This window comes from Mobula hypostoma, chromosome 24 (genome assembly GCF_963921235.1).
Source record: "Mobula hypostoma chromosome 24, sMobHyp1.1, whole genome shotgun sequence".
In the NCBI taxonomy this organism is placed as follows: Eukaryota; Metazoa; Chordata; class Chondrichthyes; order Myliobatiformes; family Myliobatidae; genus Mobula; species Mobula hypostoma.
In genome coordinates, this window is record NC_086120.1 from 20800879 (window position 1) to 20827259 (window position 26381).

Consider the following 26381-nt stretch of genomic DNA (forward strand, 5'->3'; position numbering starts at 1 on the left):
TGGTATGGGAACGGTGGGAACCATATCCCTGTTCCGTTCTCGCTCCTGTCTCTGCACTCTCCCAACAGGGCCTTGGTTGCTGGAAAATCAAAGATTCACATTAGACCTCAGTGGATGGCCAATGTGAGAATACTGGAAATACAGGTGAGAAAAGGCCATGTGCTCTCTCAGCCTGCACTGCCATTCATTAAGATTATGGTTGTTCCATGGTCTCAGGTTCCTTTTTCAGCTTGAGCTCCATATCATTAGGTTCAAAATTCTCTCGGTCACAACCTTGGATATATTTAATGTTTGAGTACTGCAGCCTTTTAAAGCAGAGCGTTACAAAGCTTTGCAACTCTCCACGTAATGAAATTTGTACTCTTCCCTACAAGGTCAGCCACTTGGCCTCAGTCTATGCCCTTAATTCTACACTCCATAATTGGAACCAATCTCCTGGCCATTCTCTCAATGTTGGACTATTACAATTTACTTTTATTTGCTGTGAAACACAGCTGGCCAAGCAATAATTGGCCGGTGGTTGCCACTTACCCATACAGGTTTTCATCATCATAAAACCACTTTCATATCCATCAAAACACTCGCATTCGAAACTGCCTGGTGTGTTCACACAGGTACCGTGCCCACAGAGATCTGGTGAAATGCGGCATTCGTTGATATCTGCAGATAAAGGAAAGGAGATGATAGGTGAATTAGTGTGAGGGAGAGGGAGCGAGAAAGAAAATTAAAGACAGAAGGAAAGAGATGAACAGGAAAGGAGTAGAAGACTGAGATTCAAAACAGTGAGAGAGTGAGAGAGAGTATGTGATAGAGAGAGAGAGAGAGAGAGAGATTGAGAGAGAGAGAGAAATGAATGAGAGAGAAGAAACAAACAAAGGAAGATAAAACATAACTTAATGCCACAGGGCAGATGAAGAAGGATGGAGTGGAATACATTCTTGTGTCTTAAATATGAACTGTAGTTTGCCTTTCCTAATAATATCCCACCTGTACAATTCCTCTCCTCCATGTTTAGGGCAAAGCCATTCTCACAACGACACTTAAAGCTGCCAATTGTGTTACGACATGTTCCATATGTGCACAGGCTGGAGAATACCTTACATTCATTGATATCTGAAAAACAATAAGACATTTAATGTAGCCAGTGAATAACTTTGGACATCCTGTGAGGGGAGGACAGGTTTCCAGAGGATTTTCAGTCCCAAACAGTTTTTTCCGGAAACATTCCCTGTAATAAAACAGGACAATCAATCTGAGTACAAGTCAAACTGAAAAAGTCAGACTGACCTACTTCCATTCATAGATCTCAAGAGATTAAATACAATTTAAATCACGTCCACACTTTATGGAAGATGGAGAAATTGGCCCTGTGACCATAGCTGGAAAAGCAGATTGACTAGATTTAAACTGCATTTTTACTTTCACAATAATCCCAGGGAACTGCAGTTTAGATTATCGACCTGTCAGAAACTAGCTGGCTGATCCCTAGCACTCCACACCAGGAGGCCAATTACTGGTGCTCACTCTGAAATCTACTCAGAAGCTTGTCTCTGAATTTGAGCCAAATTAAGAGATTGCCTGAAATTGAGCCAAATCTGTATCCTGGAGTTTAATATAAATGTGCCATCCTGGGATTTTCCTTCCTCTTTGCTGACAAAAATCTTCTTCATATCTATGTCCCTCTTTCTTTTCTATTCCCTTAGTCTACTAGCTTGGAATGCAAATGAGTCATAAAAACAACTGAATCAGGTTTATTGAGCGGTTACCTTTATAGAATGGCCTCCCTGTCAAAACATCACCCCTGTTGGCAAAACCTGGTCCCCTAGGGCAAATAGCCTCATATTCCAGTGTGCCAGGCTGTGGGCACTCCTCACAGTCTGCTCCCCACGCATGGCCGATCGAACAGCAGCAAGCATCAATGCGGAAGCGGCCACCCACTGGCTCTGTGCATTCGTCCTCCTCCCACTTCAGGTAGCAATGCTCCAAGCGGACATCTAGCAGAGGAAGACAGCATGAGAGAAATACATTAGCATTGATCAGCCTGGGTAAACACACCATCAGCAAAACCAGTTGACCAACTGCTCCTGACTCAAAATTGAATCCTGCAAGCATAAGACCAGAAGTTTTAGAAGTAGAATTAGGCCATTCAGTCCATCAAATCTGCTCCGCCATTGATCATGGCCAAATTATTTTCCCTCTTAACCCCATTCTCCTGCCTTCTCCCCATAATCAAGAACCTACCAACCTCCCCTTTAAATATACCCAGTGACTTGTCCTCCACAGCTGTCTGTAATAATGAATTCTACAGATTCACCACCTTCTGGCTGAAGAAGTTCTAGGGTTCTCCTTCAATTATGAGTCTGTGCCCTTTGGTCCTAGACTCTCCCAAAGTTTCCATATCCACTCTATCTAGTCTTTACAACTGCAAGCAACTTAATTCTTCTGTCTGTATCAATCATCCATCTGTGATATTGGCTCAGCTCGTCTGTTGTTTTGCTTCTCTGGGAACAGGGGACCTGCTCAGCCTGACCTGCTGGGTTTGTTCTCCACCTCTGCATTTTGTAACTTCTACACCCTCCCTCACCCTCTAACTGTTCCCATTCACTCACTGGCCAGATAACCTTGTTTATAGCTCATCCCCAAGACTACTCTGATTTTACCCTATCAGAGTTATGTGGAAAGACCAAAGTAGTCCAAGAAACCAGCTCATCACCTCCTTCATAAGGGTGAATAAGGTTGGACAAAAATTGGTGGCATTGTGGAAATGTAGAAGGTCACTAAAGGATACAGCTGGATATAAATCAGTGGCAGTGATAGGCAGAGAGATGGCAGATGAAGTTTAGTCAGGCCAAGTGCAAGATGATGCACTTTGGGAGATCAAATATAAAGGAACAGTATACTTTTAATGGCAAGACCCTTAACAATCTTGATGTACAGAGGGATCTAGGTATCCAAGTCCATTCTGCCTGAAAAGGGCTGCACAGGTTGAGAAGTTCGTTGCACAGTTCGTTGTTCATTGATTCCGTTTACAGTTACTGTTCTATAGATTTGCTGAGAATGCCTGAAAGAAAAAGAATCTCAGGGTTGTATGTGGTGACATGCATGTACTCTGATAATAAATTTCACTTTGAACTTTTTTGAACTTTGAGATGGTAAAGAGAGCATACGACATGCTTGCAACACACATCAAAGTTGCTGGTGAACGCAGCAGGCCAGGCAGCATCTCTAGGAAGAGGTACAGTTGACGTTTCGGGCCGAGACCCTTCGTCAGGACGAAGCATCCTTTCCTTTCTTAGTCGAGCCAGAAAGGTACGTTGCAGTTTTTTTTAGAATTGTTTGGTCACATTTGGAGTACTGCATTCAACTCTGGTTGCCCCATTACAGGAAAGATGTGGTTACATAGGAGGTTTGCAAGGATGCTGCCTGGACTGAAGAGTATACACTGCAAGGAGAGGTTGGACAAACTTGGGTAGCTAAGGGAAGACCTGCTAGAACGTCATAAGATTATGAGAGGCATAAAGAGAGAAGTGAACTGGTATCTTTACCCACAGTTAGGATGCCTAATACTAGAGAGCAAGCATTTAAAGTGAGTGGAGCAAGTTCAAAGTAGATGTGCGGGGCAAGTTTATTTTTTGCACATTGTGCTGGGTGTCTGGAATACTCTGCCAGGGGTGGGAGTGGATGCAAATTTGATATAGGTATTTAAGAGACACTTGAGATGGGCACATGAATGTGCACAGAGTGGAGAAATATGGACATTGTGCAGGCAGAAGAGATTAGCTTAGGCATTTAATTAGTTTGGTACGATATTGTGAGCCAAAGGGCTTGTTCCTCTGGTACACTATGCATTATGTTTGACAATAAATACTGCCCTTGCCAGCAACCTCCCCACTCTAGCTGCAGCTTAACAAGCTTCTTTTGTCCCCCCTGCAGTTCTGGTGAAGGGACTTTGACCTGAAACATTAATTCTGCTTTTTCTTCCCACAAATGTATCCTGACTGCTGAGTAGTTGCAGGATTTACTGTTCTCATTATCCCTATAAATAAATTATAGTAACAACCCTGTACATTATATTTTGAAAAGCAGAGAGGTGAAAGATGCTAAAAAAAAGGATACATGTCTGGCTAAAAATGAATTAGCAGCTCACTGGTTTCAAATTCACCCACTTCAGGTTAGCGAACTCCATCCTGAATACCTAGATATTCATGAGAGTTCAAAGCTGTCTGAAAGGACAGTTTCTGTCTTGGTTATTAGATTCTAACTGCAAGATTGAACAATCTCCACTTTAGTAGTTATCAAGTAATTGGAGTTAGCCTGTGTGGAGAGCCTGCTCTCTCCCCCTTCAGTGGGTGTGCTGTATTCTCCATGCAGTATTAAGCTTACTCAGAGCAGATATCCACAGACACCAAAAAGAATGCTGGTAACAACTGGGGATCTTAGAATGATCAACTCTTACAGGACAGAACAGAGACATGCAGACTGTTGGATCGATGCCAGGTCTTGACACAAGCTGTTCAGTTTAATCCTGCACTAAGCCTTCTCCATACTCATCCAATTATCTTCTAGAAGTTTCTATGGAATCTATTTCTGCAGATTTTTCCTGCAGTGTGTTCCAGATCTAATACTCCATGTGAAAAATCTTTTCTTGCTCCCCATCTGGCAATCCGGATAACTATTTTAAACATTGAACTCTCATTACAAATCCTCTTCCCAGTGGAAAGGTTCTCCTTGTGGCTTTGGCAATACACTTCATGATTTTGAATACTTCTATTAGCTCAGCATTGCTTCAGGAAGTATAACCCCAGCCACCTTGACTGTTTAATCATTTACTTAATGGGATTTGACCACTGCTGACAAGACCAGCGTTTATTGCCCATCCCTATTATTCTTTCTGAAATGCTGTGGTGAGCTGTCTTCTTGGACTGCTTTGGTCTCCCAATATAACCAAATTCATCAGTCCTGGTATCATTTTGGTGAACCTTTTCTGTACTCTTTCCAGGGATATTCCTTCCTGAAGTGGATAGAATTCTATCCAACTCTTCTGCAGAAATCTAAGTTGATGTATACAGATTCAGCTTGAGTTTTTTTTTGTGGTTGCTGCTTCACAAAACCAAGTACTCCATTAAGTTCTTTCACTGCCTTATCAATTTGTCCTGCCACCTTCAGGAATTTGTGAATATTTACTCCGATATCAGGATATTCTACTGCTGCTCCATGTTACTTCTCCACAGGTCACACTACTTCACTCTTGTTAGTTACTTTTTCAGTTCCCTTCTGTACCCCTTCAGCGGGGTGGATCCACTAAACTATTTTCTCTTCTTCCTGCTCTTCCGTGACCCGTACTCACCGACACATGTTCTCCCAGTTCCATCTAGAGTCAGTCCTTCGGGACATTCACACTTGAAGGAGCCCTGTGTGTTTACACAACGTCCATTTGTGCAAACGCCAGGGAACACGTCACACTCGTTCACATCTGGTGAGAAAGAAACATGAGAAATTACCCATTTCCTTATTAATTGAAGCAAACAGACCAATGTCATGGATCTGGGGTTATGTGAAACATGAAAGTTCTAGGAGAACTTTAAAATAAGGTCATAATTTTGGTGGAGTAAGGAACCGAATAAGTTTGTCAATCTATCTTTGAATTCACCAAACTGGATGGATTCCATAGCTAGTTTACACTTGGCACCCAGACAATAGTCTGCGAAGAAACATGTGAAATCGCACTAGGTATGTCTTTGTCTGTAACTTGTTTCCTTAAAAAGTTCTGGACAGCAGCCCATTAGATGTGGCAAAAGTATTAGAAGTCACAGTGAAACGTTTCTGCTAATTTGAAAGTCAGCTGATCTAATGACATTTACTTCACTCCATTTTCCTCCCTTGTGCAGGTTTCCCTAAGCCTAGACTATCCTGCTTTAAGTTGATAAAGCCACAAATATGCATGCCTATGGGATGCTTGGTTCCTTAGTCCTTTTATGGACTGGCAACTATATCTCCCATTAGTGGACATAGGGAGATGGTAATATAAAGAACAGCTGGTCTGTTGTCACCCAATTTACACTAAATACCTCCTAATATGAAGAATTTTTTGACAACCACCCTAAATAAATGTTTGAACCAGTCTCCCCTTACTCTTGCCCAAATGTTTAAAGTAATACTTTATGGAGCAGATCAAGACATCAATGGGAATAAAAATGTAAACAATGTAAAACAAGAAAGCTGGCTCACTATCAGTCAAAACCATGTGTGATTATCCTCTGTCTGAGTCTGGCTGGATGATTTAATCTGTGCTATGGCTGGAGTAGTTGAACAGTCTGAACTCACCTTCACAAGTAACACCCTTCACTCTTGCATATCCTCTGGGACATGATGGATCTGCAAAAGAAAAACAGATATCTAGACTTGCCAAAGATTGGTCCTAAAGAACATAATAAAAGACAAGGTAGTCCAGAGGACTTAAGCTTGCCTCACCGTTCCATAAGATCACGGCAGATATGATTTGGCCTCAGCTACACTTGCTGCTTATTCCCGATTACCTGTGATTCCCCCTACAGACCAAAGCTCTCCCTGTCTCATCCTTAAATATTCTCTGGGGTAGAAAATTCCAATGGTTCACTACCTTAGAGTCATGGAAAAGTACAGCACCAAAATGGGCCCTTCAGCCCATCTAGTCCATGCCCAAACCATTTAAACTGCCTACTCTCATTGACCTCTTTAGCTCTCCATACCCCTACCATCCATGTACCTATCTGAACTTCTGCTTAAACATTGAAATCAAGCTCGCATGCACCACTTGTGTTGGCAGCTTGTTCCACACTCTTACAATCCTCTGAGTAAAGAAGTTTCCCCTTATGCTCCCCTTAAACTTATCACCTTTCACCCTAACGCATGACCTATGGTTATAGTCCCACCCAATCTCAGTGGAAAAAGCCTGCTTAATTTAGCCTATCTATACCCCTTTTAATTTTATATACCTCTATCAAATCTCCTCTCAATCTTCTATGTTCTAAAGAATATAGTCCTAACCTATTCGATCTTTCCTTATAATGCAGGTCCTCCAGATCCGTCAACATCCTTGTAAATTTTCTCTGTACTCTTTCTATCTTGTTTACATCTTTCCTGTAGGTAGGTGACCAAAACTGCACACAATTCTCTAAATCAGGCTTCACCAACGTCTTTTACAATTTCAACATAACATCCCATCTCCTGGACTCAGTACTTTGATTTATGAAGGCCAATGTGCTAAAAGCTTTCTTTACGACCTTATCTACCTGTGACGCCACTTTCAATGAATTATGGACCTGTAGTCACAGATCCCTTTGTTCTACCACATTCCCCAGGGCCCTACTATTCATTGTGTAAGAGCTACCCTGGTTGGTCCCACTGAAGTGAAAAACCTCATACTTGTCCGCATTAAGTTCCATTGCCATTTTTTTAGTCCATTTTTCCAGCTGATGCAGATCCCTCTGCATGCCATGATAGCCTTCCTTGCTGTCCTTCAGAGAGAAAAAATTCCTCCTCATTTCTAGCTGTTCCCTTAGTCACAAGACTGTTCATAACAAGGTCATCTTCAAGGCTTTAGTTAAGATGTTATTGACTCTAGTAACTAAGAACTCTGTATTATCTCATTTTAGGCGCTAAATTAAAATTTAAAAAAAAACAAACTACTAGTGTTGCAAATCTGAAATAGGAAATGTTGGAGATTCTTCATAACTCAAGTGGCACCTATAGAGAGAGAAGTATTATCATTTCAGGTCAATGATCTGATGAAAATTCAGTCAGCTATAACATCTACCTCATTTTTCTTTCCAGAGATGCCACCTGCCTTATTTTTAGCATTTTCTGTTCGTTATCCAGAATCAACTAAACATGTTTGGGCTGAAAATGCAAATTTCATTGGGTTATAATACATGAGCAATAATTTACCAAATTCACAATGCATACACCAGCTTCGCCTCCCAAAACTGTACATTGTGAATTGGTGTGCCTACCCTCACCATGTTACACTTGATAAAGCTAGTGGCTCCAGTGCTGTGCTGGCTGCTCCTGTTTTTCACAATATCAGGTTTCCTTTATCCTGCATGGCTTTGCCTGTTGCATTGTGACCATCTCTCAGTCCCTTGTGTATTGGTGGTAAGATGAGGTATGTTAAATTATGAGGCTTCCCCCAGCTCCTTAAACAGGTCCAAAGCCTTTACATTCATTCCACTCGGAGAGAAGGTACCTCTACTTTTCACATCTCAAAAAGCTGAGTCACATACTGATCCATCTTCCTGAACCTGTAAAAATACTGAGTGAATGCTTAACCAGCACCTCATAAAGTTCTTTGTTTAATACAGTGAAGGCCATATTATAAAACAGGGATTTTGATTGAGATGAGTGACCATATATTCGCCTGTCATAAGACTCTTGTACGAACCTCCTCTACGACAAACCCTTGATCGCTCAGTCTTCCTTGTCATAGCCCTTGCACATTATTTGTCTGACTGCCCTTCGTAGCTGCAACATTACATTCTGCATTCTATTACGCTTTTTCCTTTTGCACTACTTCGATGCCATTATGTTTGGAATGATCTGTCTGGATGGCTGTAAAACCACTGTATCCCAGTACACGCGAAGGTAATAAATCAGATAAATAAATGAACTGTTTGAAAGGCAGGCTCAGATAGAGCAGCATCGCGTCCACATCCTCATCACAAGAACTCCCCCCACCGCCCCAGCAGTCCCTCAGGCAGGAGTACCCAGCTCGCAGTGTTCACAGGGGCTTCCCCAGGCAGCTCCCAAGGTGGCACAGCACTCCGACTTCAGCGTGGCTCCGTTGATGTTCACTTCGCAGCGACCACCCTGAATGTTCAGCCAACACGTCCCCTTCATGCTGTCTGTTGGGGGAGAAGCAGAGGAGTTGTCAGGCAGGTCACTGCTCCATCCATCTTACACACACACACACACACACACACCCACCCCCTAACGGGCTGCCTCTCACCCCCCACAGACAGGTGTGAACCCATCCACTCTGATTAGACCACAGTGCGTTTGGGAAGAAAGCAGTTGAGACTGGAGCTGCTCAGGGCATAATGCACCAAACTAAATTCCAGCTCCCTTGAAGACCAGCAGCAGCCCAGAAGAACTGAGAAGGTGCCAGCACAGTGTGGTTGTGCTCTGCACCACCAACCAGTAGCAAGAGGCAGAGCTGGGACTCTGTCAGGCTCCTGGTCTGAGCTGTGTTGGAAAGTGGGGGGGGGGGGCAGTGAGTGAGCTCTCTGCTGTTTTTTGCAGTCAGTTTCAAGGGACAAAGGAGCTAAATGACAGAGAATTACACCAGAGTCAGTGATGAGTAAACCAGAGCTTAGCTTTTTAGCACAAACAAATAGTTCCTTCCTTGTTAGCAGAGAATGGGGTGTTCTCAAGCTGCCTCTTCCTCCCCGAGCCCTGGGAAAACTGACAAGGATGGTTTCCATGGAAATTCTTGGGCTCTATGAGACTCACCAATACAGATGGTTCTGGTTGGGTCCAGTTTGCTGCCAAGTGAACATTCGCAGATGAATGAGCCAGCCATGTTCCTGCAGTAACCGTTCACACATGGGCTGGATTCACATTCGTTCACATCTGGAATACAAAGGCACACTCACTGAAACTGGAGGTACAGATGAAATATTATTCTACCTGGGGTAATGAGCCGCCCGCTGAACTCTCACATCAGTCTGCCAGCTGTGACTGCTCTTGGCTCGACGCGTCCTGAAATCAATGTGGGTCACTTGACTTCGTATCAACCCCAAAGGAAAATCCAAAGGAGACTTCCTATGGTTATGGCATAAGTGATTGCTTTGTGGGGTGTCTACTTCCAGGATGACTAGCAAAACTCCCTTTTTGTTTCTCCAATGGGATTCAGCACAGTATCAAATTACAAACACAAGAAAATCTGCAGATGCTGGAGGTCCAAAGCAATACACGCACACAAAGTGCTGGAGGAACTCAGCAGGTCAGGCAACGTCTATAGAAAAGAGCAAACAGGCGACATTTCAGACCGAGACCCTTCATTGGGATTGGAAAGAAAGATGAAAAATCAGTAAGAAGGTTGGGAGAGGGGTGGAAGAAGTACAACGTGGTAAGTGATACGTGAAACCAGGAGGGATGGAGGGGATGAAGTAAAGAGCTGGGAAGTTGTTTAGTGAAAGAGATTAAGGATTGGATGAAAGGGAATCTGGCAGAAGACCATGGAAGAAAGGGAAGGGGGAGGAGAACCAGAGGGAGGTGATGGGCAAGTAAGGAGATAAGGTGAGAGAGGGAAACAGGAATGGGGAATGGTGAAAGGTGAAATGGGGGGCAATTACTGGAAGTTCGAGAAATTGATGTTCATGCCATCAGGTTGGAGGCTCTCCAGACTGAATATAAGGTGTTGCTCCTCCAACCTGAGTGTGGCCTCATTGCGGCATGGGAATGCGAAGTAGAATTGAAACGGGTGGCCACGATGTGATTCTGGATTCTCACCTTCACAGGTTTCAGTATCAGGTTTAAAGATGTAACCAGTGGGGCAGGTGCACGTGTAACTGCCTGGAGTGTTACGGCACAGTCCATTGTCACACAGCAGCATGTTGACAGAACATTCATCAATGTCTGCAGAAAGGGAAAGATCATTTCAGGCAACATTGACAACTACACGGCTCACATTAATCAAACAATTAACCCAGCCATCATCTGCTCTAAATGACACGTCTTACAGCAATTCCAAGATTCAAAGATTCCAGCATTCCCCCAATCTTCTCTAATTCACCTCATTCACCCTTTGTCCTCACCCTGTGCACACATTCAACCCTGTGTTTTCTTTTCCTTCTCAACTTTCCAGCCTGTTGAGAAATTACATGACGTGATTCTGGCATTGTGTGAAGGAAGAGCTTCCTGGCCCAAAGAGCTATTCAGGGAGCATACAGGAGGTGGATGCTCTGCCAATGTTCATATTTTGATAGGGAGAGGCAGTGTTTAACATGATAGTCACACAGGAGAAAGAATTGAAATGTGCTTGACTTATTTCAGTGTTTTTGTGCTGGACATTTTCCTGAATTCAGCATTATTCTCTTAAGAGTAAAACTCATGAACCTTATGATCCAGAATGCATCCTATTCTACCAAATAATAATGATGCACAATAAATAATAATGAAACACAGGAAATAATAATGATACACAGGAACTGCAAGACTGAACACTTACTCTGCATACCAGAATGTAATATATCCCTATGTCTGATTCTATCTACTTGCACAATCGTACTGAAATATACTCTTTCCTCTAAAACTTCAGGCTTTAAAGCACGTGACTAATTTAACTTGATTTATTTTGTGGAAGGTAAATGAACAGCATAATAAAAGGACGGACATGCATTTCTATACATCACTTGATTCATAAAATAAACTTGCAGCCTTCCTTTCAGAGACCAGCGTTTAACATATGTAAAAAGACATTCGGAGAGGATCCTTGCTCACCCACACCAGAAAGCATTTTTAATCAGACACTGCTTTCAGTCTGTAATTAAATGAATTCACACTCACCAACACAGTTCTTGCCACTGACGTCTGACTGATATCCGATATTGCAAATACAGCGGTAACTGCCGCGTAGGTTCTCACAAATCCCATTGGCACAGATATCAGGATCAAGAGCACACTCATTGATATCTGGGGAAGAAACACAAATAATTCTAACTAATCCTCAACTGGCTTCACTCTTCAATTTGTAAATCAAGAAATATAGATGGCTGACTTACAGAGAGTCAGACAGACAAATTCCTTCCATCAATGGACAGAATTACAGATTATTCTTAGGCTTTAGGCTTTTTTAGCACCAAATCTCTAAATCGGCTGGGTTATATGTAAAAAATGTTTTTGTATATTTGGATCTTTTTTACAGCGTCTGCGGATGGTTAAAGAGATCATTACTTTCAAGTAATACATGCAATTTTCGCACTATTCAAGTTAAATCTAGCTTTCACACATGCCCCACAAATAAAATCTGCTCCTGATGAGATTTTGAGAATGGTAAAATTAAATTTTAACATTTTAATAAGCACACAGAGAAATTTGAGCCTCTAGTTTAGTCAATAACATGTTGGTTGCTTTCCCTACCTCGTCCATCCGCTGTGATCCCAATGCCACTGCTACAGAGAGCCTGGAATTCAGCTGTGAAAACAACAGGAAGAACAAAGCAAATCAGATGTTAGGCACTTTGAACAATTGCCATCCGCCTCAAAAAGTAATAAAAGGGGTTGGCTTGTTCAGCATGGCCAACAAGGAATGCTGCTTGCAGGGAATGCTGGTCAGTGGATTATGATCAGTAATCTCATATTTTTACACCTATTAATTTAAGTGGATATGAAGGACATGGATGTTGGCCCAATGATGTTCCACTTAATGCTACTTGCAAATAATCCATTATAATGCCAATGAAAAAGTTTTTGAAGTGTGGTGAAAGAATTCTGTTGCCAATTTGAACATAAGAACATCTGATAGCCTGGTGGTAACATGTTTTACTGAGTGATCTGGGAAATATTTAGTATCTGGCAAGCTACAGGGCATTAACTACATAGAAGGATTAACAATTCAGGATCTGACTTTGCTTGAAAATTTTAAATGTGCAAGCACTGAAATAATCAAAATACTTGACATACTTAATGTATTATAAGCATTAATTCCAAAATTGCCAAGTGGTTACTGCAAAGAGGTTATTGTACCCTATACTTAAAACTGTAAGATTATTTTCTACTTCGAGAGTATATCAATGTTCCCATTATTTTATATTCAAGTCTTTTAATTGTGTTGTTTAATAAGCTTTGTTGAATGAATTAAGAAATTAAAAAAAAGTTGACCCTAACATCCTTTTTGGGGTGATGCAAGTTCAAGTTTGAGTGTTACTCATCCATACAGGAATATCCATGAATACACCCAAGTGAAACACCATTCCTCCAAGGCCAGGGTGCAAAACATAGCATCAACAGTCATACACGCACAAAGCAAATATAAGATAGCAGTAAACATGCAGTCACAAAAAAATATAATATAGCCTAACTCCCTGAGTGTCCTGTCCTGTATAATGACGGTGCATAGATATTGTTGGCAAGAACAATCCCCCAGCAGTCCGCAAACAAATGCTATGCAGCTTGTCTTCCACCAAGCGAGCACTGAAGGGCAGCACTGACAGACGGGTGAGCGTTCAATCCAGCATGGATGCCATGCCACACTACGTCCAGCGTCTCCTCTCCTGGATGGCTGGTACCACACTGTCCCTGGTATCTCCTCTCCTGGATGGCTGGTACCACACTGTCTCCAGTGTCTCCTTTCCTGGATGGCTGGCACCACACTGCGTCCAGTGTCTCCTTTCCTGGATGGCCGTCACCACACTGCATCCAGTGTCTCCTCTTCTGGAAGGCTGGTACCACACTAGCTACACTGTCCCCGGTGTCTCCTCTCCTGGATGGCTGCAACAGGTGACACTATGGCATGAGGTCTAGACTGTGCTACAACTAAGGTCACACAGCTCCCCACGATCAGTCCCGCCAACAAACTAGTGAACTGGACTTGTGGTATTCTACATTACCAATGTCCAACAGAGTCTTATGATGACAGGAGAAACATCCAAGACCATCGCTTGCTGTTAGACCGCACACTGCCTTTGCTCACCAACTCTGAGGCCTTTCTGCAGAAGGCAGTAACACAGTCTGCACTGTCCAGCTCATCTGCTAACAAACAACTCACTGATGGGGCAGACCTGCAGTAGCTTAAGTTCTTGATGTCCAGCTTCATCTTGTGATTGTAAAAAGGATATTTGAAAAAAGACAATAACACCTTTGGTTGGCCCCGTAGAGGCTGCTATGTCTGAGTGCGCTGCCACCTTAATTAAATGAATCCCAGATTTCACAGCTGTCTACTCAGATATGAAAGCATTACAAAAGATCATCTGGAAACCATTCTTCATACAAGTGGCACAAATCCACAGGGTTTGTCACTCAGTTGAATCACTTTTTCCGCATTGTGGCTGAAGACAGTTTGCATCATCAGCCATCAGGGGGAGCCCACATCCTACACTGCAGCCTCACACTCAGCTGGTTCTGTTTCCAGTCCCAGTGTGAATTACAATCTGCATGGAGAATTTCCTTAAGAAGAAATTTCTCCCTGTTTCAACCTATTGCTTCGATGTAGCAAAGAGTAAAACATTCTTTCAAAGGAAGAAGATAAATAAAGGCGACTGCTGTTTATTTGGAAGATACTGCAGTGTTTGGTCAATTTTCTGTGCTGCTCTTCTGTCACAGTAATTAACGTTTAGTATAAAGCTGATGAACCTACCAGAGGTCCTGGCTGGACAGGGCTGACAAGGCTCTCCAAAACCATGGTCTGGGCTGGCACAACAGCACTCCGATTTGGTAACAGCTCCAGGAAAGGGTCGGGCACAGGTGCCCTTCTTGATGGCTCCATAGCAAGTGCTACGCATGTGAGTATCTGAAATGAATGGACTGGGGTCACTGTTGGCCGTGGAGCAACTTGGAGAAAATCCCGTACTGATAGCACATTATATAACAATAACTATCAGAAAACATCCCAAAGTAAATCATAGAAACAGTGGCTAGTGGATCAAAAGAAAAATGTCCAAAATTCATGTTCAACGAGGTGGTTTTCATTTTATTGATTAGTACTGTATCACACCCTTCTGGCTCAATGAGTCCATGCTGCCCAGTTATATCTATGTAACCACTTAAACTACAAACCCATATGTCCTTGGGAGATGGGGAAACTGGAGCACCCAGAGGAAACCCACACAGTCACAGCGAGAATATACAAACTTCTTACAGACAGCAGCAGAACTGATCCCGGGGTGCTGATGCTTTAAACACTAACTACTATGCCAATTTTTTTTTGTGGGGATTTGGAGAGGAGGGGGCATGGTGGGTCAGTGGTTGGGGAGAACATTGGGGCCGGGGTCAGTAAGCATAACTTCTTGTGCAATGCTCATGGGGGAAACTGCACACAACAGGTCACAATCAGAGCAGCAGTGCTGGTTCAGGTGGTTGTCAGAACTGCAGAACCCTGCAAGGACAGGATAGGCTAAGTTCATGGAAGAATTTATACACAATAACTGATGTTTAACAGCATGCGAAGCAGAAGCAGTAGGAGGCCATATGGCCCCACATTCCTGCTCCATTATTCTGTAATGTCACGGCTATCTTTACCAAACACCAGTCTCCTACACTGTCCTCCTATTCTGATTCCAAAAATCCAAGTCTGTCTTTGACATACTCAATAACTGAACCTCTGCAGCCCTCTTGGGCAAAGAATTCCACCCAATACCTTCTGAAGGTCCAGATACACTCAATCCATTGGTTCCTTTTTAATCTATTCTGCTAGCAACAACCTCAAAGACCTTTATCAGATTTGTCACATTTTCCTTTCTTAAATCCATGTTGACTTTGCCCAATTCTGTTATTATTTTTAAGATTCTTGTTATGACTTCCTTAATAATAGATTGCAGCATTTTCCCAATTAATCTCGGCTGACTGGTCTACTTCTTGTACATTCTATTCACCTTTTAATGCAATAGCCTTGTCTACCACTGTCAAATTACTCTTTATACTTTTGTTGTTTGCATTGTTTAGATTTAACCTACTGGTTTCAAATTCAACTAAATAATTTCCAGTCATTTTAAAGAGCTCATCATATCATGATTACTCTTCCCTAAAGGCCCTTTTGATTTATCCTTCCTCTTTACGGAATACTAGATCTGAAATTCCCATTTTCCCTGTCAGTTCCACAATACAAGATATAGAAAGCCACCACTTTAAACTCTATGAATTTGCTCTCCACAGTTCTTCTGGTGAACTGGTTTGCTCAGCCCATATGTATAGTGCAGTCCCCGTGATATTATACTGCCCTAGTTACATGTGTTTCTAATTTCCTGATTTATGCAATGCCCTGCATTAACACTGCTTTTGGGGATCTATAGGCAACTCCCATCAATGTTTAATGTAAATCCTTTAATATCAAAGAATGCCTGACCCTCACAGAGTCATCATTTCAGTAAAATGAACAAAAGGAGATATGAAGCCAAACATCTGCTTAAAATTTGAAAGGCAGAGTGGGATCTGGAGGGATTCTGATACTTAGGAAGAGTGACAGAAGACAGCTGCCAAACGTGGGGCAAAGTGGAGGTTACACAAAGGTCTAACAGAGAAGCAAAGAATTTCCACAAGAGAGGATTTGTTGCATCAGAAGGGATCACAGAAATGGAGAGGTGTGAGGCCAAATGTCAATAGTAGAATGGTACTTGGAAATTTGATATAGTTATATAACTACTCCAAAATTCTGAGTTGACATGCCATTTGGAGTTATATCTAAAGTATACACTGTGGTTGAATATGGTGAGATGAAGCATTAAAACTGAAAGCGAAGAATAATACAAACCAAGCAAGATACAAAGGCAGTACAGTACCAACAGTCATAGACATTGCTCTAGCAAGGATTTCACTGTCATTACTGAACATTAGCTTAGTTACCGGTTAAATCAACCTACCAACGCACACACGTCCATCCACTCCAATGGCTAAACCTGGAGGACATTCGCACCTGAATGAACCTTCTGAATTAATACAGCGCCCATTCATGCAGATACCAGGTGTCTGACATTCATCAATATCTGGGAATAATAAAGAGAACTATTAGAGTCAGTAAAGTACAGCCAGTGAGACACAGAACACAGAAACCAATTCAGATCTTGTGAAGATTTACAAGTCCTCCTTGCTGATACAGACGCGTTCCAGAAGATCCCATAATTCTCTAGTCTCCATGTCCTTCTTGCAGCTGAATACCAATGAGAGTATTCAAGATGTCGCTTATATTCAAGATCTGGCTCCAGTGATAGGTTGCCCATTTGGCCCTTGAGGGGACCTGTTCCACCCTTAGTTTTCAATAAACTTGAGTATTATAGGGTTCTTCTTAATCCTACTTGACAAGGTGATTTCATTGTTCTTTTTTGCCCATGTAAATTCTTTCTTTAAGTTTTCTATTTTCCCTAACAACCTCAAGAGACTCATCTGATAAATATTTTCTATACCTGACATACACATCCTTTTTAACCCTGATCAAACTTTCACTATACTTTGTTAACTAGGGTTCCCTAAACTTAGCATCTTTACCTCCCCTGCTCCATTTTTCCACGACTGCAAAAATATCACAATCCCATGTGTTGATATATGATTTCAGCTCATCTGGCTTCCTGCAAGGCTCCTTGCTTTAAAGTAAGTGAAGTTAAGCCTGCAGACCCTCTGAAGCTTCCCTTCCTGTCTCTGCTTACTCTTCCTACAGAACTCGCCTGTTCTACTTTCTACAAAGTCAGCCTCTCTACCAGCTGCACTGTCATTTTGAGTCCAATTTTTCTGAAATGACCTGGATCAGCAGAAGGACCCATACAGCCTTAAACTCTAATGGGCTCATGAAAGAGGAAAGAAAAATTCACTCAGAGACCCTGTGCCCAACTGGCGAGTCTATGATAAAGTCCTCGTGGAATGTGTGTGAGGAGAAATCAGGCTTGGTTGTGATAACATCTGTGGTTCAATGTTTGTCCGAGATTCTATATGCACTGCACGCTGTATCTTTTAATCTGCGTAAAGCACACACAACCTATTTTTGTTGTTTCTGTATGTACAATGTATATTTTCGTCTCAGATGAAAATGTGAGCGATACTTTGCCCTGCATCTACAAATGTGCAGCAACACACACAGAAGGCTGGACTCCATTTTGCTGGTTGAAGTGCCCATTAATCGCCGATTAAAACTTCGAGAAAGACTGAGGCATTGAGGCGAATGCAGAAGGTGAGTGAGAGCTCAGCGCCGACTACCTGCCTTTTGTTTGCTGCTGGAGAAGGAATCTGTGAGCGGCCTATCGCTGTGTGGCTCACCTTGGCAGGTGGGTAGTAGGAGTCTGCATTGTGTGGCAACCCTCTCTTTCAATGAGTGTCCGTGATATTGTAGGATGGTATCACGGTTGATTTTGCATTTATGGATTGGACTATTGTGTTTATGGACTTGTGGGCTTTTTCAGACTTACGGTTTTTATATTGTGTTTTTTTTTATTGCCCATCCGTTTTCTATTTTGTTGTGTGAGGGGAGGGTGTTTGGGGTTTAATGTTCTGTTGTGATCTGTTAGTTTTTTTTGGTGTGGCTGAGGGGTTACTTTTTGGGGGTTGATGATCGGGACACTGCTCTTTTTTGTGTGGGGGGTGTGGGGTTTGATGTTCCTCTCTGAACAACTTTCATGTTCTTTCTTGTTTTGTGGCTATCTGGAGTAGACAAATTTCAGAGTTGTATATGGGTGCATGCTTTGATACTAAATGAACTTTTTGAACTCAGAAGGTGATGCATCATCTACGGATGGAAATAAACAGTCGATATTTCGAACTAAGATCTTTCATTTAGACTTGTCATTGATGCACACTCCATCCAGAGTCTAGATGAAGGTTTCAGCCTGAAACATCAACTATTTCTTTCCCTCCATAGATGCTGCCTGACCTGCTGAGTTCCTCTAGTATTTTGTGGATTTCCAGCATCTGCAGAATCTCTCATGTCTTTGTAAATGTGCAATATATTTTGTCTTGTTCACACACACCCAACAGCATTTTACACACATGCAGTTTATTTCATTGTCCTTTGTTTCCACACCTGCAATATATTTTGTCCTACACCTGCACATGTGCAATATATTGCTGTCCTATGTTTGAATAATCGCTGCTTATTTTTGACAACGTTTGTTCACGTGCAGTGGATTATTATAGTGTGACAATGTATGTTTTTGCATTGTAGATGTGAACTGTTGAATTTATACTTCACTGCAAGCAAATCGTAACTTTAACAAACAAATTGGTGGCCGTGTACTAACAAGGGAGAAACAGTACTGAAGCAATTAGGACTTTGTCAGCTGGGACAAATGTGGGCAGGAAGTGGAAAACAGCTAACAACAAATACATCACTTTACACTAATCAGGCTGACTACCTATATTTGTTAAGAGGAACTTACTATCTCTACTATCCAACACCGTTAATTATATATAGTAATATAAACATCCCTTTTGTTATTTGTGTTATCTTTCTAAGTACAGCATTTTCTTACATAAAACTAGCCATTCTCCTTGAAAATAATTCTCAGATACTTCAGGATGTTCTTAAATATGTTTTAAGGTATTTAATCAATACAGAGCTAGTAAATTTATTTGTCCAAGTAAATTAGGAGCAAATGCTTACCTACTGAATAGTACGCATTAAAGAGTCTGCACTAAAGCATTAACTAATTTGAAAGTCCTTACCCACACAGTAACGCCCATTTGGAGCTAAGACAAAGCCATTCTTGCAAATACACTTGAAGCTACCATCTTCGTTGATACACATTCCATTCAGGCACATGTTGGTAGTGGCACATTCATCGTGATCTGGGGATAAATTTGGTTTTTTGTCAGAGTTGAGTTCTAACAGTAAGTGTTACAGAAAAGATGCACAATCCTTGGACATTAGACACTAATATATTACAGAAATCTTCCACTTGCATAGTAAATTCTGCAACTATCTGGCAGACAGACAAGATGAGGAGGTAATTAAAGGATGCAAGGGACACACACCAACTAAGGGACAATTACTTTAACTTCAAAGTGTTGTCGATTGTGAGCTTGTAGTTTCTATTGACTTTTAACCCATGTTGTGAATGGCATTTGACCTTGCAAATAGGGAACTTGAACATACACAAGGTTACCAACCGGTCAACACATAACTGCAAGTCAATTCTGTTTTAAAATGGTATTCCTCTGTTCAGACTTCAGAACAGTGTGGGTTTCAAGGGCCATGCTGTTCTTCTTGTGCACAAGTAGATAAAGTGTGAAACATAGAAAACCTACAGCACAATACAGGTCATTCGGCCCACAATGCTGTGCTGAACATGTACTTACTTAGAAATTACCTAAGGTTACCCATAGCCCCCTATTTTTCTAAGCTCCATGTATCTATCCAGGATTCTCTTAAAAGACCTATCATATCCACCTCCACCACCATCGCTGGCAGCCCATTCCACACACTCACCACTCTCCGCGTAAAAAACTTACCCCTGAGATCTCCTCTGTGCCTACTTCCAAGCACCTTAAAACTGTGCCCTCTCATGTTAGCCACTTCAGCCCTGGGAAAAAGCCTCTGACTATCCACGTGATCAATGCCTCTCATCATCTTATACATCTCTATCAGGTCACCTCCGCCACTGCAAGGAGAAAAGGCTGAGTTCACTCAACCTATTCTCATAGGGCATACTCCCCAATCCAGGCAACATCCTTGTAAATCTCCTCTGCACTCTTTCTATAGTTTCCACATCCTTCCTGCAGTGAGGTGTCCAGCACTGAGCACAGATGTGATTGAGGAAAGAGTGAGACTTTACAGAGTCCAATTTATTGGTGATTACAAAAGCACCCTAAGGATTCCGTTCAATCTCGTTACTCCAGCATTCTCTAAAAGCAGTAATACTTTGGGTTTGGTATCACAATACTGTGGAATGAAAATGGAGATGCTAGAAAGTGCTCCACATGTCCAGCAGCATCTGTTATCACTACAGAAAGATGACGTTTCATCATTTATGATGCTGGATCTTGCACCACAGTCACACAGAGTACAACATGACCCTTAACATTGTTACCCCTTAACGGGATCCCACTAAGGCACCTACATTTTATTTGTAGATTTTCTCATGTTCCCTTGTAGATAATCAACCATACATCTGGTTTCTACTTAATTAATAAGACACAAAAAAGAGGCTATTCAGCCCATTGGGTACATGCCAGCTCCCAGTACAGCAATCCTGATCGCTTTCCCTCATTCCTTATTTCCTTGCAATTTATTCTGCCCCCACACATCCACTAATTCACCTCTGATTCTTTTGCTACCTTACTTCGCATCAGGAATAATTTACAGTGGTCATTTAACACACCAGCACATCTTTGGGATGTGAGAGGACAACAGAGTATCCAGCAGAATCCACATGGCTACAGGGAGGATGTGCAGATTCTACACAGACAACCCCCAAGGTTAGGATTTAACTCAGGTCGCTAGAGCTACACCAGAATCCCGCTCCCTAGGTAATGAATGCAGAAGATTTTGGTATTATTAGTTAAATTGCGTGATTATTACATTCATTCCCTCCTGTTCACTTGGAACTTTCCCTTTACTGTCACGGATGGGACATAGAGCTAACTTGGCTATGTCTTTCTTTCCTTAACTTCACAAACTGTATAGACACTTTAGTATTTCCATCAATCCATACTGACAATGCTTTGGCAAAAAGAATAGTAGGGAAGGTTTGCAAACAGTAACATCAAATCAAAGCAAGATGGTGAAGAGAGATGTAATTAGACACTTCCACCTCTCTAGGGATGTGGAACCTATCAAAGACTAAACCAACACACAAAATGCTAGAAGAACTCAGCAGTTCGGGCAGCACCTAAGGAAGGAAATGGACAATTGACTCTTCAGGTTGAGACCCTTGATCTGGACTGACTGGATAGCACTGGATCTCGAATATCAATTGTCTATTTCCCTCCACAGATGCTGCCTGACCCGTGATTTCCTCCAGAGTCTTGTGTGTTGTTCCAGATTCAAACATCTGCAGTCTGTTGTGTCTCCAAAGACTGGGCTGACGTGTCCTTCTTTCCATCTATAAAGTAGTAAAGTAGATTGTAAAGGCTATGACCTTATTTGCTTGCTTGAGTCTTTATACCTGAAGATATCAGAACCTGTCTCTAGTTGGGTGAATTATACTTACCCATACAGTTCTTTCCATCTTCGGTGAGTTCAAAGCCAGCATTGCAGATACATTGGAAACTTCCATCAGTGTTAACACATCGGGCGTTCCGACACAAAACTCCATTCTGGATACACTCGTCTATATCTAGGAAGCAAAGGAAAAAGTTGGATGACACTCACTTTGACAGTGTGCTTCTGTCACATGATCAGCTGGAGTGCGTGCTGCTGTTGCCCCAATTCTTCGGCACCTCTGACTTTTTATGGCAAAGGAATACAGCAACAAAATATTGCTACAAATACAAACAATAAAACAAAGGTCTTAGATAATGATGCCAGGTGGCAGTTTTCTAGAGAAATCTGATGTGAATTGATTTGAGTTTTCTTTGAAACTGTATTCTGGTTAGGTATAATGTAGAGGGAATTTTGAACTTTGTGCTGAATAAGATATTTGAATAGGTTCATTTAATATCAGAGAATTGTGTGCACTATACATTCTGAAATCAGAATCCAAATCAGGTTTATTATCACTGGCATCTGACATGAAATTTGTTAACTTAGTAGCAGGAGTACAATACATAATATAGAAGAAAAAAAATACAAAATAAAATAATAATAAATAACTAAATCAATTACAGTATACATATATTGAATAGATTAAAAATTGTCCAAAGGCAGAAATACTATGTATTAAAAATGTGGGGTGGTGTCCAAGAGTTCAATGTCCATTTAGGAATCAGATGGCAGACGGGAAGAAGCTGTTCGTGAGTTGCTGAGCGTGTGCCTTCAGGCTTCTGTACCTCCTACCTGATGGCAACAGGGTGCTGAAGGTCCTTAACAATGGACGCTGCCTTTCTGAGACACCGCTCCTTGAAGATGTCCTGGCTACTTTGTAGGCCTGTATCCAGGATGGAGTCGACTAGATTTACAACCTTCTGCAGCTTCTTTCAGTCCTGTGCAGTAGCCCTCCTGCACCCCCATACCAGACAATGATGCAACCTGTCAGAATGCTGTCCATGGTACATCTATAGAAGTTTTTGAGTGTATTTGTTGACATACCAAATCTCTTCAAACTCCTAATAAAGTATAGTCACTGTCTTGCCTTCTTTATAACTGCATCGATATGTTGGGACCAGGTTAGATACTTAGAGATCTTGACACCCAGGAACTTGAAACTGCTCATTCTCTCCACTTCTGATCCTTCTATGAGGATTGGTATGTGTTCCTTTGTCTTACCCTTCCTGAAGTCCACAATCAGCTCTTTCATCTTACTGACTTTGAGTGCCAGGTTGTTGCTGCGACACCATTCCACTAGTTGGCATATCTCACTCCTGTACGCCCTCTCATCACCACCTGAGATTCTACCAACAATGGTTGCATCGTCAGAAAATTTATAGATGGTATTTGAGCTATGCCTAGCCACACAGTCATGGGTATATAGAGAGTAGAGCAGTGGGCTAAGCACACACCCCTGAGGTGCTCCAGTGTTGATAGTCAGCGAGGAGGAGATGTTATCACCAATCCACACAGATTGTGGTCTTCCGGTTAGGAAGTCGAGGATCCAATTGCAGAGAGAGGTACAAAGGCCCAGGTTCTGCAACTTCTCAGTCAGGATTGTGCGAATAATGGTATTAAATGCTGAGCTATAGTTGATGAACAGCATCCTGATGCAGGTGTTTGTGTTGTCCAGGTGGTCTAAAGCCATGTGAGGAGCCATTGAGATTGCACCTGTGGTTTTGGTGATAGGCAATTGCAATGGGTCCAGGCTCTTCACAGACATCCACAAAAACAGAAGAGTGCCCCAAAGAATGAGTGACAATTAAAACATTAGGACTCCAAAGCCCCCCTACTCCGCCCTCCCACACACAAGCAGCAGCAAAGCATTGACCCTCCCCTGCTTCAACCACTGCCACAAGAAAGCACCAATACCCTCCACCCACCAAGCAAGCAATAGCAAAGCTCCCATTAAAGCCCATGACCTGCAGTACAACAAAAACGAATTGTTCACCCAACAATTTGACACGCCATAGGCTTACTCTCTCCCTAATAAAGGGAAAAAGAGCTGGCCCCTTTCACAGCGAGAGGGGAGACATAGCAAAACAACTTGCTGATTTATGGTGTTAAAGATCTGTCGTGCCACCTTTTTCTGAGTTCTCCGCACGGAGAATCGGTAACAATCTTTCCTCCACCCACGAGACAGAGAGAGAGAATGCAACTCAGTGAGTACAGAGCTTCCGACAGCTGATCCGCTGTTCCCGATATTCCATTTTCTCCCACAATGCTTCAGTCAGCATCACTGGCATAGAATCAGATTCTATAATCTGGTCCTTGCCTCAGAAGAAGACACATCGTTCTTCACAAGTGTGCATTGTATCAAACTGTTAGATTTGTGATACCAAGGATCTGAAAGGCTGGGATTAACAGGGTTGTTGTTAAGGTCAAGGAAAGATGGTGAATCTGGCTGGTGTCTTATATATTTAGTGAACTTCTAAGTTTGTGGCCATTTTGTGCCAGTACATAATGTTATTGTGCCAGCTGCCTTACCATGCCCTGTTATGGTGCTGGGCTTCAGTTCTTGCACTCCAATTTCTGCTGGTTAATTCCCGGCTGACATTCACAAGTAATTTGACTTTAGGATGTCTGTGAAAATATCATGGCTGACCGAAGGTTAGCCTGAGGTAAGTTTAAGGTGGACTTTTAAAAAAAAGTGAAATTTTTCAAAAAGTAGAGACTTCTTAACGTTCAGGTGGAATGAGACGGAATGAAGTAACTATTGAGGAGTTGTGTTCATAGAAAACTATCTGTATCAAAATTTTCTGTAACATAAACCCCATTTTCCCATTCAATGGCATGTTAAAAGTGGAGATAAGTTTCTAAGTTTCTCTGAAACTTAGCTTGTTTATCGATGATAACAAGATGATCCAGCACTATTAAATAACAGCTGAAGCTAACTTTAGACTTGCACAATGGACAAAGCTCATGTGAAAGAAACAATAAATTCTGGCAACTTGAATTTTTAGACACTCAATACTGTGGTGCAATAAGATTTGATATGACACCAACACATCAATTAGGTTGGCAGTCACAGCCGAGTCATTCCTTTGCTATTCCTTCTCTAGTCTGAGGACATGCGAAGAGACGTCTCCAAGTGCAATGCTCCTACACACTCATCCGCAAGACTTTTTCTCACACGTGCAATGCTTATAGGTTAGGAACAAGGAAAAGGATAGGATTCGAGGATTCAGGTTCATGGTGGTGTAGAAATAATGGACTAAAACATGGTGTAGTAAAGTTTGAAGTTCAAAGTAGATTTATTATCAATGAATGTATGTGTTATCAAATACTACCTTGAGATTCATTTTCATGCAGGCATTACAGGAAAATAAGGAAATACAATAGAATTTATATAAAATTATAAACAACAAAGATTGACAAACAACCAATTCGCAAAAGAAGACAAATCGTGCAAGAAGTAAATAAAAAAAACTAAATTGTAGTGTCCTTGAAAATTAGTCTTTAAATTGTGGATTACCAAAGGCAAGGTGGCCATGGATACAGCAGCCTGTCCTAAACAGTGTGTCAGAAAAAATGCAGTGACATCATATCCAAATCTTATTGCCCCATAGTACTGAGTAACTAAAAATACAGAGTGACAAAATTTGTTGTTTCTTTTGTATTTTTGTGTTGATTTATTTATATTTTTCTCTCCATCAATTCCATCAGAATTTAATTCTGTATTTCAAATCTTTGAGCAGCGACTTGTGAAGTGTGAACTCCCATTATCTGAACAGCTGTAATGTGGAGGTCACCTGTCCTAGCCTTTCTGGTTTAACAAGAGATGTTGCTTACAGAAATATTTACCCATGATGTTCAGTTTGTATGTCAACATTCATGCTTAAAATAAAATTGCAGACTGGAAAAAGAACACTTTGTTTTCAGGATAAACAGGCTTTGATGACATTATTTTAGGCATGGTGCTGTTATGTTATATATGCTCTTGTTAAATGGTGTCACAGCAGAGGAACATCCCCATGGGAGGACATTGGTAATGATCTTTTGACCCATCTCCAAGGTATACAAGATACTTCTGTTTTCTGAGGGGTGACTAGAATGGACATAAAGATGCAAACGACAAGACTCAGGCTCCTCAAGGAAACTTCAGGGTGGCCTGTTGTGTTTTCACACTAAAACTGTGTGCTATCTGACAGAGTTTTCTACTGCAGCGGTCCCCAACCACCGGGCCACAAAGCATGTGCTACCGGGCCGCGAGGAAACAATATGATTTGGCGATATGAGTCAGCTGCACCTTTCCTCATTCCCTGTCACGCCCACCGTTGAACTTGAACGCACGCGAGGTCATTACCCGTGCATCATCCATGTCAGCGCAGGAAGGAGATCAACTCCTCGAGCTTGCAAATGAGGGTGGGCCGGAAAGTATGTTTGACATAACATCTCTGCAGGCATTCTGGATCAAAGTCAAGGCTAAATATCCTGAGATAGCCACGAAAGCACTGAAAACGTTGCTTCCATTTCCAACATATCTCTGCAATGAATGCAACGAAAACTAAATTGCGGAATAGACT

At 41.8% G+C, this 26381-nt stretch overlaps 1 protein-coding gene across 3 annotated transcripts in view; it reads right to left on the bottom strand.

Moving 5' to 3' along the window:
- fbn2b (fibrillin 2b) overlaps positions 1 to 26381 on the bottom strand; it is a 287896-nt gene that overhangs the window by 60468 nt on the left and 201047 nt on the right. For all 3 annotated transcript variants that reach the window (XM_063032677.1, XM_063032678.1, XM_063032679.1), the window contains 14 exons: positions 21821 to 21946; positions 19335 to 19457; positions 16550 to 16672; positions 14332 to 14484; positions 12118 to 12171; positions 11545 to 11670; positions 10489 to 10614; positions 9487 to 9606; positions 8742 to 8879; positions 6325 to 6375; positions 5348 to 5473; positions 1767 to 1994; positions 988 to 1113; positions 532 to 660 (listed from right to left, as the gene is read on the bottom strand). In XM_063032677.1, the coding sequence (XP_062888747.1) occupies positions 532 to 660; positions 988 to 1113; positions 1767 to 1994; positions 5348 to 5473; positions 6325 to 6375; positions 8742 to 8879; positions 9487 to 9606; positions 10489 to 10614; positions 11545 to 11670; positions 12118 to 12171; positions 14332 to 14484; positions 16550 to 16672; positions 19335 to 19457; positions 21821 to 21946 (1749 nt within the window). The remainder of the gene's footprint in view (positions 1 to 531; positions 661 to 987; positions 1114 to 1766; positions 1995 to 5347; positions 5474 to 6324; positions 6376 to 8741; positions 8880 to 9486; positions 9607 to 10488; positions 10615 to 11544; positions 11671 to 12117; positions 12172 to 14331; positions 14485 to 16549; positions 16673 to 19334; positions 19458 to 21820; positions 21947 to 26381) is intronic.